Source organism: Choloepus didactylus, chromosome 3 (assembly GCF_015220235.1).
Source record: "Choloepus didactylus isolate mChoDid1 chromosome 3, mChoDid1.pri, whole genome shotgun sequence".
In the NCBI taxonomy this organism is placed as follows: Eukaryota; Metazoa; Chordata; class Mammalia; order Pilosa; family Megalonychidae; genus Choloepus; species Choloepus didactylus.
In genome coordinates, this window is record NC_051309.1 from 82,899,215 (window position 1) to 82,914,332 (window position 15,118).

Consider the following 15,118-nt stretch of genomic DNA (forward strand, 5'->3'; position numbering starts at 1 on the left):
TCAGCTTCTCAGAAGGTCCTTGGAAAGATTATGCCACAGTTGCCCACAGTGGTTTATCAGTCCGGTAATGCAACCCTGGCTTTCCTTCATTCCCAGTTGTCCACTCTGCTTTTGAGATCACTTCCCCAAATAAATTCCTGCATGGAAGCCATCTTGGTCTCTGCCTTTTTTGAGAATCATTTTATGAAATTCCTATCACCATTCATCAACAGTCAGAAGGTATAATTTTTTTCTTACCCAAGGTCAGAAGGTAGAATGCCGGACACTTGGTTAATGTCTTGAATGTCCTATCTTTGGAAAATCTTCTTAATAAGGCAGTATCTTGAAATCTGGACCCTTTACAATCCACTTCAGGATGCATAATTCCACTTTAGGAAGAACTTCATAAAGGTGTGACCAACATAAAGGGCAAGTCCTTGTTAAGAGAGGGTCTTTAATGTCATCCTTAGTAGGGAAGAATGAATCAGTAGACGAACTCTCAGCCTAGGGACTTCTGATGTTGGCAATCTGTTCTATAATGATCTATTATCCTCCCCAAGCACTTGACTAAGCTAGACAGTTGTTTCTTGTTTTACTCTCTTCAAGAATAATCTGTTCTCAATCACACCATATCTTAAAATCATTTTCAATTTAATTATCCCAAGCATATTTGCAGAATTCCTAATTATTTCACTGTGTGCCTTTCCCTCCCCCTTCCCAACATTCTAAGGTTTAAAATACCCTATTCTGACTAAAACACTTCTATATATTCTGTTCCACAAATAGTAGAGTGTTTGGAATTTGATCTCTTGGAAGATGGGTAGTCTGTCTTTTATTTACATATCTCCAGTGTTCATAGTAGATTCTTGAAAGTTTGTTGAATGAATTTACTCCAGGTCCTGGCAAGTTCAGCTGTTGAGTTTATTTGGTCAATAATGACAAGTCAGTCAGGATGGCCTACATTATGTGAATAACAAACCTTGGTTTTATTGAGACACTGAGATTTGACTGTTGTTTCTCATACCACATCTCTGATGTAAGTCAGCAGGGGAGCTCTGAGCTCTGTTCATCAACATCACTCAGTGATTTAGGATTAGAGGTTTCCTCTCAACCCAGACTTCCATGATCACTGAGGCAAAAAAAAGAGGCAGAAGGAAAAATGTACAGTGGCTCTTAAAGCTCTACTTGGACATAAAATGTTTGCTTGCTCAGATTTCTTCAACCAAAACAAGCCACATAACTATGATTAACTTCAGAATCTATTCTTTAAAAAGTACTTGTAGTTTTCACCAGAATAATGTAGCACGAATTCATAATTATTTTTCATGAATTATCTTGGCTCCCTACTTGATTTTACACGAGAAGTACTGGCCTAGAAGCAGAAACTTACACTGCACAGATAAGAGTCAAAAAACCAAGACAAAGGTATGCAGTTGCAAAATGGCCATTTATTGCCTACAGAGGAGGGTAAGGGAGGGATAGAAGGGGAAGTACACAGGTGCAAGGAAACAAGCATATATTTAGCCCTATACATCATGTGTGAGCAGTACCCAATCTCCAAAATGGAAAAAAGTATTTTGTCATCTGACATAGTAGTTAAGGTTCTTAAGCACCTCCCTTCTGAGCTGCCACAAGATTTAAAAGGCAGGACTGCTTTGTTTAGTCAATGTTCACATTAATGAAAAAAATACTACCACCCAACTGTGTCCTTTTGCACACATATTTTGTACAGTGTCTACTGCAAAAAACATCTCAGCTGAGCAGTTTGGTCAAGATTCAGATCTTTTCAACTTTTTAACTATAATAAATAGAAAAATAAAGCAGCTGGTGATTTTGTCAGAGAGAATGTGTTCAATAAGAGTAAAACCACTTTCTCCAGGGATGACAGTGTTAAATGATGAGAACACCACAGAACCGGTCTATTAAACATTAGCAAGCTACAATTACATGGCACTTCATTAAATCCCCTATAATTCAAAAAAAGAAAAAGAAAAAGAAAAAGAAAATCCTAAATTTTAAACTGATTACTGGAACACAATAAAACATGGACTTAATTGTTTGGCTTTTTCTTAGGACAAAAGCAAACTAAACACAACCTAAAACAGTAGAATTTTGGAATAGTACCAATAGAAACTATCAAATATTTATAAAAAAAATCACTAAAAAAATTGTTCAGTTTTAAACTCCTGTGCTTCACTTTCCAACAATTAGAATTAGATAGTTACAAAAACAATTCATAGGCCACAGAATGACTCAATTGCAAGCAAAACAATGAAATATTCAATTTAGTGCCAGGTAATGAAAATAAATGGACCATTCCCTACTCAAATGGTAAACTGAGTGGAAGAGTAGATCATCTCATGGACAATTAGTTGGCACTTGTGAATGGTTGAAAGTAATCACAATAAGAGATATAAATTAATCCATGGTGAATCTGACCAACACCCTGGCCTTTTCTGAAAAAAAAAAGATACACATACACACTTCCTAAAACATAAAAACTTGCATACCACTGTAACCCAGAGTACTTGAAACATTCACCCTCTTTGAATTCTATTTCTCAGCTTCTCCTAGATGAAAGAATTGCTTTCATTTGGACAACCGTACGAATGCCCATTGTGCACTTCTCAGTGCTGCTGGTGTTTAAGAAATTTGCCACTTACAACACTGAACAATTCCAGATCCAGTGTGCAAGTAACACAGCCACCCATACCCCCCACCCCAACCCGCTTTAAAAGTTGGTAGAGCACCGCTCAGGAATTTCACAGGTAAGGGAATATATTTTTAGCAAGTTAAGCACAGAGAAAGGACAGTACAGTTTCTGAATAAATACAAACCCAGACACTGCATCATTTACTGCATCAAGATTGAAACAAGTAGCAGGATGCTAAGCCTGTTCAGTAAGAAGCAAAGCCACTGTTTGTCACATCAACACTGAGTCAATTTTGTGAGTTTAGATAACTATAGGCAAATTAAACAAATGTGGTACATACAATGATTGACAGCTTGAAAGAAAATACAGTCATATATCAGTAATTAGAAATTAACACAAAACTGAAATGAGGAAGAAAGGGCCATTTCTAGGAGGGATACCATGATTCTTATGCTTTAGAATTAAAAGTGACACAGAAACAGGGAAGTCATTTAAATTTGGGGAGAGGGTTATGACAAAAATAACTAGTATTAGGTGCTAAACTATGCCTTTGGAAAGATTTTGAAAACCGCATGTACTATATACTGTGCCAAAAGAGTCATATCACTCGGCATTTGCATACTCTTTTCACAATGTGATTTATTTCTGATGACACCATTTCTAATTTCAGTACAATGCTATTGAGTTGTGTGCCATGAAATTAACATTTAACAGCAGTAATGCCTTTCAGATGCTTTGAAAATGGAAGCTATTTTACTGAAAAATATTGTTACTATGATGTCATGTTTGTTGAATGAAAACTCAACATGTGTATTTCCTTTGGTGCCAAGAATAACCCAAGTCTATCCAAACATATTTATGCCAAAATAAGTTACTAACTAGGCTAAATAAAGCTCACTTTTCCTGATCTCTCCCTCTTTCTTATTGTAGGGCTTGTGGTTTAACAGAAATTTACATCAAGAAGGTTATTTGGTTAAAATAAGAAATATGCATGCCCTCTATTACCACCTTCCTGAAAAGAACTTTTTCTTCCTGACTCTAAATCTTGTTCAGAGCATCCTGCAGTACCCTCAAGCTTTAAAGGTGACACTTATAAAATAAGATTTGCATACTATTAATATGAAAGATGCTCTTGGCATCTCATTCTTAAACAGATTACAACTTTGGTAAATAAGCCAGGTTAAAGGTGTACTGATTTACTTAAGTTTGAGTTGCAAATTAGGGGTTCAAGATGCTATTTAAAAATTTAAATCACCCAAAGCAACCATAAACACAAAAGTTCTCATCTGTCTTCAAAGGAAAACTTTAGCTGTAGATCCTGGCTTAGAAAAATATTCTTACTTCCTTAGTTAATTTGTCTACCTACAATTCACAAAGTTCTACAAACATGATACAATTCAGAAGGAAAGAGGCAAACATTTTGGTATCTTGAATTAAGCAAAAGACTATTCTACAACTTCCTTCCTACCTTTGGAAGCTTGAGCTGAATCCTCCACACATCTGAAAAGTGATTTTTTATAAAGGGAGGGCAGGTGGGAGAGACAGAAAAAAAGAGAACACCTTACAAATGTGAGACTTCACATTTCTGTCAACATGAGTGCTATTTTGAAAATGTGCCATAAAGTCTTGCTCATTACAAAACCATTACTCTTCTTATGGGCTGCCAAATGAATCGGAAACTAATCACACTTTCTGTGAATGCAGCTACTGATCAGTAAGGGTATCTTGAAAAGCTATTTAAACATCACAGAAACTCAGAATATAGACCTTTGATCAAATAAATTTTGGGACCCAGTCAATTTTATTGCTAGAAACTCTAGCCTTGTATTATGAATAACTAACCATATACGTCTCTTCCTCCAAAGTACATATTCAACCTATTTTTCCCTTGTGCTTTCTCTACTCCTTGCTATTTGATATTTTATAGATGGCATTAGTGATTTTTAGAAACTCTTAAGAATGCAAATAGAGACTTAAATTTTCACCCATTTAACAACAGATACTTAGAAGATAAAAGTTTAAAATGGAACACAATATGTTTGCCCATGTTCTCATTTTAATGTGCCATACTCTCAATTCTAGAATTGAATCAAGTGATATGAGCCTTGGATATCTTTCAACTTTCCCTCTTGCTTCTCTGTGATTTTATATATAACTTTAAGACACCAAAGAACAGGGACAAATAAGAAACTGAGCTTTTATATTTCTGCAAACTACAACACTAAAACATAGTGGCTTCTTTAATACATTCACACAAGATGCTTGTTAGTAAAATTAAATATTTGTCTATGAATATCAGAACAGCAATTTGAAAAGAAAAAGCGTGGAACAAGGCAAATGGGAGGAGGGAAAAAGCTGGTCTCAGAACCCATTGTGCCATACCTGACTTTAACATGTGATATTCAAATGTTCACACACCTTACATCAAAGAAATGAAACAAAAATATTCAGCTACATTGTACAAAATTTTTTTTACATAAAACATCATAAATCTTGAACAGATTTACTATATCTGAAGTCTAAAAAGTTGCCTATAGAATGGTGCTGGGATTCTGTTCTCTGCTTGCTTTTAGGCAGTGCTGTTGCTTAAAAGTTGACACCAGGCACAATATTTTAAAACAAAGTCAACAAGCAAGGAGCAGTAAGTGGATGTGAGCCTTTCCCAGATGTCAGTCCTGAGGATGCTGCAATATTCCCCCATCAAAATGTGTAAAGCTATGAGGTGGACACTGATGCCTGAGAGAGTGGGTGACTTGACATGCACTTGTATGACAGTTGTAATGGCGAACAGTGCAGTTTTCCTTTCCTCAAACAACACTGGTTATGATAAATTTAAAGAACACTCCAGTTCTTAGACAAATATCAGAAATCATATTTAACAGCTTAAAAAAACACATATACCAAGATCTAAAAATGCCCAATTTTTCTTTTAACTTCAGATAAAATATGCAGCAGCCCCATGGAATAAAGCTTATTAACTTATTCTGAGAACTAGAAAGTATATGAAAACATATTTTACTTTCACTGAATATATACCATATGTCATTCACCTCTTCCTTTTGGCTTCTCACTGCCAAAGTTCCAAATGGCAAGCATTTTAACAAGACAATACTGAGGAGAGCAGCATTTCTGATCATCTGAATTGGCAGCTCAAAACAGATACCACTCCTTTTACAAAGGGAACAAAAGGTGAAGGGTGTGTGAAATTTGGGCAATGGGCTAAAGGGAAACTGTGCACATGAAATTTGGGTCACCATGCCCCAAGTGTGCGCCACCCTAAACGACACATTACCTACTTCAAAGAGCTACTGCCGACATTTACTAAAACCACATTAAAAATACACAGGATAATGAATGGTTGAAAGAGTGCATTTGGAAGCAGAGAGAACCCAATTACACACCTTCCTGCAACAGAGTGCCTCGATCATACACAAAATAAACTTAAGCTGTTTACAATGTTTCCCAATTTTTTTTTATTTTTTCCCTCTACATTTAACTATTAAAAAAGTTTTTATTAATAAATGGGCTCCTCTGTGGTTCATATACAATCATAAGTGAACTTTAAATTCCATTTTATACAAACATCTCAAAAAATATTGGGAGTGAAGTATGGTAGGAAATATTGCTCACATTGCTAATTAACATGCGTATATGGAAGGAGGAAAATGTTTTGTTAGTGCATATACCTCCAGAGAAGAAAACCCACCCAAAACAAAGGGTTTAAAAATAAAACATACAGTAGCTGATTACAAAAAAAGGTAATGTCCACAAAATTAAGTTTTTCATGCTATTCTACTTTCCAGTACTATGCTTCAGGTAATCAATTTGCATGGCTAGATGTTGAATGCTTGAGGTATATAAGAAAGGATACCTGCACACTGAGGAAAATCTGTCATCTCAAGGGTTGTTTCTTTATATTTGTTAGTTTATTCTGGTACTTTAACATAGTTAAAAGAATATTTTATTTACATTAAACTTGACTCAACTACAATGGCATTCCAATTATAACAAAAGACAACGCCTCTAACACTAGGCACTTTAAAAAAGGGAATTAGGCTTTACAGAACCCTTCTGATGCAATCTCATAGATGATATTACATCATCCCACCACCCTCATCCTACTAAAATTACCCTCAGGGGAAATAATATTTTATATAGCCTGATTAATTTACTATGGAAGAAATTAGTATAAAATGACCAAAGGAAATGCATCATTTAAGACTAATAAAATAGCCTAAGATGTCAGGTTTGAAAGAGGAGACAAATTGAATATATTTAAAACTAATTAAATAATTTAAATTTGACCTGTACTTTATATATTAAATGAGACACAAATATAGGCTATTTTCTTCTAAAATTTCATTCACATAATGGAAAATTTCTCGTTTATTAAAAATATCACATTTTGAGACTAGAAACAGTAAAGTGCATGAAAGGTTTAAAATATAAATTTCAGAAACTCTTATAGCAGCAAAAAAGCAGAATAAAGAAAAACTTAACAACACAGACACAACCTTTTCCTGTTACTGTGCCATAATTAACATCAAGCAGCCAACCAATTTTTCCCCCAGAAAATGATATTACATACACTGTCTTTTAAGTCACAGATTTTAAACTGGCCCCTCCAGGGCCAAAAAAGGATTCCAACAATATCTAAAGAGCGTCAACAGCTGGGAATAAACCAGTAGCTTCTTAATTCAACCCTGACAGACAACGGAAACAAAGATTAAAAGCATATGATGGCCATTTGGCAGCTAGAGTCAGGAAAAATGAGCCAAGGTTTTCAGATACTCCCTACTATCTATGTTCTCTTCTTCCCCAAAATCCCTTTCACTGTCAGTTCAAAATAACCAAAACCAACAGCCACTTAACCTACTTTAGGAAGCACATGAAATCTCAATTTACATGGTTTTCCCCTTTTAAAACTTTGATCAGGAATTTCTTATTCAGAATACTTATTTTTTAACAGCAAAAATGATACAAGTCATATAATATTTGTTTTTCCAGCACAACCAGACAGAAAAGAAGGGTAGATGGTAATCAATGAAAAATACTGGACACTAATTTTCTGAGCTTCCTAAAGAAAATTTTTTCAAGATGTGTGGCAGTATAAATTACTTGCTGTTTCCCCATAAATAAACTGGAAAGACAGGCTTAAACTTAATACTTCAAATAAAGTTATAATTAATAGGGGGACAAAAAGTAGAATGATTCCTCAAAAACAAAACAAAAACCCCAAAAACCAGCATTTGCACAATAAACTGTCATGTGCTTTTAACTGCTTAATTTTGATAGCATATTGTGCAACCATCTTTCTCAGTTTTTCTTTATAGCTAGAGGCTATTCCATGGTTTACATACAAAACAAGTAAATTTAAGTGCTTTGTTAATGTGCCAACGACTTGGGGGAGCCAAAATTCAGTTTGCTATAAAGGAAAACAGAAATTCAAGAAAGTTTTCCCTGTAAGGCATACCATCATTCAGTTTAAAATCTTGTATTTACAGTTTTAAAAAACTGCCTTTCACAAAAGTGGCCGACTCACTTGAAACCAAAGGAAAGTATTTGTTTTGGAAAAACAAATACACTGTTGTTGGGCCTGTAATTGGTGATTTATCAATTATGAATGCTGACTCCTAATATAATATGAAGAAGGTCCAATTTTAAAAATGTTAAATTTAAAAATTTGAAAAGAGATTAATACTTTGGTTCTTGCCCTAGTGCCAAATGATACCAATATGCACAAAAATGTACAAGATCTTATTAGAGCAACACATAATGAAAGGAACCTGAAGAAGCAGCTTAAGGATGGCCATACTTCACTCCTACATACTTTGATTTACAACTGTACAGGTCCATAGCAACAGATCCCCGTCCTTACGGGGCAGTACTCCACTACCTCCGATTAGGCAAGTGAACACCATTGACAAGAGGCAGGAGTGGAGGGTGGAGTTCAAGTTGTGTTAACAGTGAGAAGTGGTCTGAAGGGATGTGAGGGTGCGGACACCCAGTGATGTTGTTCTCAACCAGCCATTGAGGATCTAAAGGCCCTAGGACACCAAGCACGTTCATATGAGTCTTGGAATAGAAAATGTAGTCAATCACACCCTGGAAAGAGATTGGGGATTGGGAAAAAAAAAATATGCTTTTTAAAAAAAAGAATAATTCAAGATACATAAAGAACAATCCACAATTTTTCAAAGTCAAATAACCTGGTAATCTGTACTTCTGGTACCTACTGTCTTAACAGTGGGTCAAATAAGGCTTGTTTTAATGTGTATTACATGAAATAAAGGTGGCTCAACACGGAAGCACAGCACCCAGCCTTGAATTTGTGCATAAGTGATAAACAAACTGAGAAGCTAAAGACACTAAATTAAGTTGAGATATTTTTAGAACTGGCCTGCTTGGTTTAGTGAAATCTAACATATCAACACAAATATTTTGGAAACTGCATTAACTATCATTTACAATAAGTGAATGTAAGGGTATTTATATAAACACATACATAGTTAATGAAAAGATATGACTCGAATTAATTTCGTTAACAATAATTGGCATATTTTCAATTATTTGCACATCAAGATATCCAAACACATCTGAATGAAGCTCCAGTAAAACATGTTTTCAGATTTGCTAATCCTAGTTCAGTTTTCCAAGATTTGCTACATACATACAAAACACTACAGAGAGTAGACTTTTCTAATATATTCTCTAATTTAGAATACTCATTTTCACTACTCCTGGTGGACTGTAAATATGGATTTTTTTGCTACCCAAGGATAAATCAGAGAAAAAAAAAATTCAGCAGGGATCCATATATGTCAGTTGTATCTTTCAGAAATAGATGATTTGGTTTGTCTAACCGATAAATCTCAAAATCAGTGTGCCTTTATTGCCTCAGAGTAAAGTCAAATTTCTTCCTATCTAGTTCCTATCCTAATCAAGACAGCCCAAGTCAAGATATGGGGAAATATTTCCATACCTAGAAACATCTATTGACAAATACTATGCATAATGAGTTCCATCCAAAACTTTAAATGGTATTACAGTGAAATGAGCTACCTTTAAAAGATAACTTTTAATGGAAAAAAAAAAAAAAAACCTTTATATTGCGAAGTTTCGGAAACAATTTTAAGTAAGACATTCCCTTCAGCATGCTGAGTTTAAAATGACCAAGAACCAAATACCAAAATAGTTCTCTTGTGGGAGAAAGTCTTATTCAACATTAGGTAACCTTAAACTTACTCAAAAATTGATATGGTATTCAAGAAATATGATCACAAGCTATTATCCCTTCATTTAGACTAATGCCTAGTTTTGCAATGACATTTCAGGAAAAGAGTTATAAGGGTTAGGGTGATTTTACTTCCCCTTACAAGACCATTCTATTCTTCAACTAGAAAGTAAATACAACAAAAATGAAATATTTTTGATTAATAAAATCTCCTATCTCTTCTAACTTTATTAGAATGCAATAATTCACATCAGCTGCTAGAGTTACAGAATATTCTGCAAACATAAGCCCCAAGAGAAATATTAAGCACTCTAGAAAATAAGATATATTTAATTGGAGGCATTACTTGTAACTATTTTCTTGGTTTGAAATGTTCAGAATAACAGCTCTTATCAAAACCCTTGGCAAGACCATGTTTGTGAACTCACCCAAATAACTGCACATATGTGTATGTGGGGTGGGTTCTTAAGTTTGTCATTTTCACATAAGAGGCTATGGACTTGTGATTCTTAACTTTTTTTGATTCAAACTGTGTCTTTTATAAAAGACTATAATGTTTACATGGACAGGGATGATTTTTAGTCATTAACTCTGACGGGTAAAGAAGGAAAAGACAATGTTTGCATATGAAGATGGTTTCCTACTGTATTTATTTTTTAAACAGGAGAATTACTGTGGTCAAATGTAGTCTGATGTTTTTCACTACTATACACAATATATTTTTATTTTTTAAAAGACTATAATGTGTAAAAATAAAATCCTTATATTAATAAAGACTGTATTGTTTTAAGTTTATAGAACAGTATTTGAGGGAAAAAACAGTAAAAATAGTTTACAAGTTAGCATTATGCTAAGATTTGTTTTTTATAAGAATGTGAGAAAATTTTATGATACAAATCTGATAATGTAAATGAAAGCACTACTACCTGACATTTAGGAAAGTTGTCCTTGCTCTTCTCATTAAATGATTCAGGCATACTCTCACATTCAGGGGGTAGGGGAAAGAGCAGTAGAGTTTGAATTAAGTTGTTTACTTACCTTGTCTGCGAGTAATGGTACGAAAGGAGTAATTTTCTCCTAACTCCTTACCCTTCAGTTCACCCCAGATCAGTTCTAGATTACACGAATTTGAGTTCTAAATACCATTCTTCTACATTTCTATCTTATTCAAGGGACCAGGAAAGTAAACAAATGCTAACCAAGTAAGAACTAGATGGCTACTGGGCTTGTATCCATATTTAACGTTGATCACAAGACAGTTTATATTTCATGTTACCTATTCTTTTCTACTGATTGCCTTCAATGTTTGTACAGCATTAGTTACATAAAATGTTTTGTATAAATTGAAAAGATCTGTTACTGAGACCAAAAAAAGTGCAATTCTTTCTGGTCAGGTGTGCCCTTAGTTCATTCTCTGGCCATCCTTCCTTCTACTCTCCCATCCCATCCATCCACCCATCCACCCAACCCTTTTATCTTCCTACAGATATCTCTTCTCTCACATCTATTTATTGTTCTCTCCTTCTTTCCCATCCAATGCCATATATCCAAAAATCAAACACTCTCTGAGCTAGACACTTTTGGTTCTTTAACTGGACTTTCTTAGGCAATGTAAATGGCTCAGTAAGAATTAAATTATTATCATGTGTGAAATCTTTCTATGAAACATCAACAAAGATTTTAAACCATTTCAGATGACTGAAGAAGATGGTTTAGATTAATATCCCAAATTTGATTTCTGATTCTTGCTTTATGAACAAGGGAAAAGTAATATTAAAAAAAATAGGTGAGGTAGAAATTATATGATCTTTTTACCTACACACATATCAAAACAACAATAATAGGTATAAAATTACTGAACACTTATTTGGGGGAACATTATTATGGGTTTTCTGGGTTATGCTGACAGAGACGTGTTATATATCATCAAAGTAACGATAGGATTAAATCTATAGTAAAGTATATATCATTAAATCTAGAGGTCTTCCTTTATGCCTACATAAGAGCAGCGATGTGCTGGAGCTGGCTCATACCAGCTTTCTTGTATATTCCTTCCTGACTCCACCATCAGTGACATTATGTTGGATGTTGAAATCTGCTACAGGGGGAGTAATTATACCACAGAAACCAGCACACACTACAAATAGGGACTTCTTTTTAACAGAAAGCTAGTTGTTAAATATTTACCAGGATGTAACTACATATAAGTGACTCAAACAAAATGAACTATCACTGATAGAATGATCCACTCTAATTAATAGTGAGAACAAAAATTAGACTCAATTTCTTCTAAGGAATTTTTTTTTCATTTCATGATTACAAAGGCTTGTTAATAATACCAACACATGAATTTCCTTTCTTCTCCTATTCCTTTCTCAGAAAAGGGGCTAATAAACACTCAAAGTGGACAACGTTATTGGAAATGTGAACAAGCCTATTTCACAAATTTCCTTTGGTATTTTACTAAATTCATTCTAGGCTTCTTATATCAAATCATTTTCTAACATATACACTTTTTCAGAATAGTATAAGATTTTAGTACAGATGCATGAAATGTCAGAAGGTCATATAGAGGTTGATGAAGTGATCAGAAAATTTACAAAAGGAAAAGGATTAACTATGGAAAGCTACCAAAATCAAACTTTCTAAATAGCTGGTCCTGTATAACAGGCTTCCCATTTTTTCTTATTTTGCTAAAGTATCTTTCTTTTCCATTTTTAAGCTGGAGTGTTTCATTGCCTGGCAATGTATTAGCAGTAATACATGCATGTAAACAGAACCTAAGTACAATCCTCTTTAAATTCCATCCCCATAAGAAATTTGGAAAATTTAAAGACAAATGAGATATCAGTTGAAAATAAAATGAGGTATCAGTCAAAAGTACTGAGAAATTTTTGAAGGAATAATAAAATAAATTTATTCAAGGTGAGCCTGGCTATATTGGGTACTTATTATTTGGAATCCTTGCGGAAAGTTAGGGGTGGTATGTACAAGTGAGGATTAACTGTATTAATAAACATAGAGTACTTTCAACAGTGCCTGACACATGGTAAGCACTTTTCAAGTTTTTACAATGATCATTATTTGAAATTTGAGCAAACAAGGGTTTAAAAAGAATTCTCAAGACAATAACCACCACAAAACCCAACAAACCTCCTTACATTTAGGTGCATACTTAGCCTAGACATTCTGAGACTCTAAAAACTTCTGAAGATTATAAAATTATGCATAAATGAAGAATTTAGACCTTTCTTGTTGCATGCTTGTATTTAAAAATGATTTGTATATCAGCCCAGAGGCTGCCACTCACTTTGAAATCAAAGGTGTAATTGGTATAAGGCATCAAGTTATTTTCATAGGCGCTCTTAAGTTGGAAGCCATGTGTGATTCTCCCTTCTGAGCTTCCATTCTTTCCATTGCAGCTGAAGTTCATAAGACACTCATTGTACCTTAGTTCCTTGAAGTCTTTATGGTTGTCAGCAACTCCTCCATTGCTTAAATATTCCACAACACCTAGTGGAGTAAAGAAAGAACACTACCATTTAGTATTTATTTCTCATACAAGACTTCATAGTTAAGACGCACTGCCAGGTGGAGGCACCAAGTTCAGAGTGGTATTATTAGGTTGAGCCACATGAAGCTGGAAATTTTTTGTTGTTGTTAAAGATAATGGAATATAAGCAGTTTCATATGGTTCAACCTAATTGAATGAAGGGTACTCCTATATCAGAGCAAACTATCAGGATCATGAACAGTTTTTTTTTTTTCAATTTTCTTAATGGCTCTTCAGACTAAAGATGATTCCCAGGGCATTACAGGGTGACATTCACCAGCAAAGTGTTCATCCTACATTTTTTTTAGAATATTATATCAACCCAATGTCTCTTTATTATTTTTCTGTTCTGTGTAGTCAATGAACAATGTTGGGAATACATAAAATGTAGTACACAGAATAAAAAATCATTTACAACAAAAATAGATTTTGCATCTTCAACATTTCAATGGCTAATGTCAACTAAGCAACATCACTATTTTGAGGCAGAATGAGTTTCTTCAGTCTGACACTATAAAAAACACATTATGCTAGAGGTATTCTACTTGGTCAAAAAGCTTAGATGTGCCTAAAAAGCTGAAGAGAGTAGAAGAATTCAAAGAAGTATACTGCTTCCATTGAACGTCAGAGAAAAAGTATCAAAACCTTTCTTTTTAATATTATTAGTGAACAATGTTAGTCATCTCTTTCTATTTGTGATAGCAAGGAATGACAGCAAAACATACTGAGCAAGTGAAGAGCACAGTATCAATACTCTGGATAGTTGAAAAGGAGATACTTAACTAGCATTTACTACGTGCCACATACTGTTCTAAGTGTTTTACACACTATAACCTTAAGAGGTGGAGAAAATTATTATCCACTTATTACAAATGAGGAACTTAGTCATAGACTGCACAGCTAGTAAGTTGCAGAACTAGATCCAATCCTGACAGTCTAATTCCAGAGTCAGCTCTCTATGCTGTCCTAATTGGCTTAAACAAAACCACGCTTCTCCACTGTATCCTGTGCCTCAGCAAGCTGGCCTTTATTGCATCAACTTTGTAAACCCGTTCCCACTAGCTTCCACCTGGATTTGGTAAATGGGCAGTACTAGCAGGACAACAGAAGACACTGAGCAGAGTGAGGTGGAAGTACATATTCCTCTGGCTCTTGCTGATTTGCCAGAGATTGGAAGCATCCCCAATTCACCCCTCCCATTATGTGACCCTCTCCTAATATTTTAACTATTTTTTCCAAATTCTAATGACAATTCTCATTGCTATCACCCTTGGGCATAGCAGGTTGGCAAAGGGACCTTAACTCCCCAGATTACTGCATCATTCATTGTTGGTTTCCCTTTGCCCTGCCCATATTTTTGGAAAATAGCTTCTTATTAAAGTCTCCTCATCCTACCCCTTGTATTCTGACTGATACACTCCCTAATTTAGAAGAAAAATGCTCTACTCAAAAGTTAGGAGCTAGCTAGCCTTTCAATTAAAAATAAAAGCGGCACATCATACATCAGCCAGAAACGAGTGGAAGTGCAAGGCTGATAAATCACATCGAAGAGCTCATGCTGTAGAGGCCGATGTCCCTCCCTCACTGACATAGACAGCTGACTCAGAGTCACCCCCTAGTGGGAAAAAGAAGCCCCCTATACAAGGAGCAAGAGAAGGAAGCTCAGCCAGGCTCCAATTGAGGATTTGATTAACGAATT

General features: G+C 34.8%; 1 protein-coding gene across 1 annotated transcript in view; it reads right to left on the bottom strand.

Moving 5' to 3' along the window:
- Positions 1-1,407: 1,407 nt before the first annotated feature.
- Positions 1,408-15,118, bottom strand: part of CNOT6L (CCR4-NOT transcription complex subunit 6 like) — a 176,602-nt gene continuing 162,891 nt past the window's right edge. The window contains 2 exon segments of the mRNA XM_037830059.1: positions 1,408-8,737; positions 13,177-13,379. Coding sequence (XP_037685987.1) covers positions 8,525-8,737; positions 13,177-13,379 — 416 coding nt within the window. The 3' untranslated portion in view covers positions 1,408-8,524.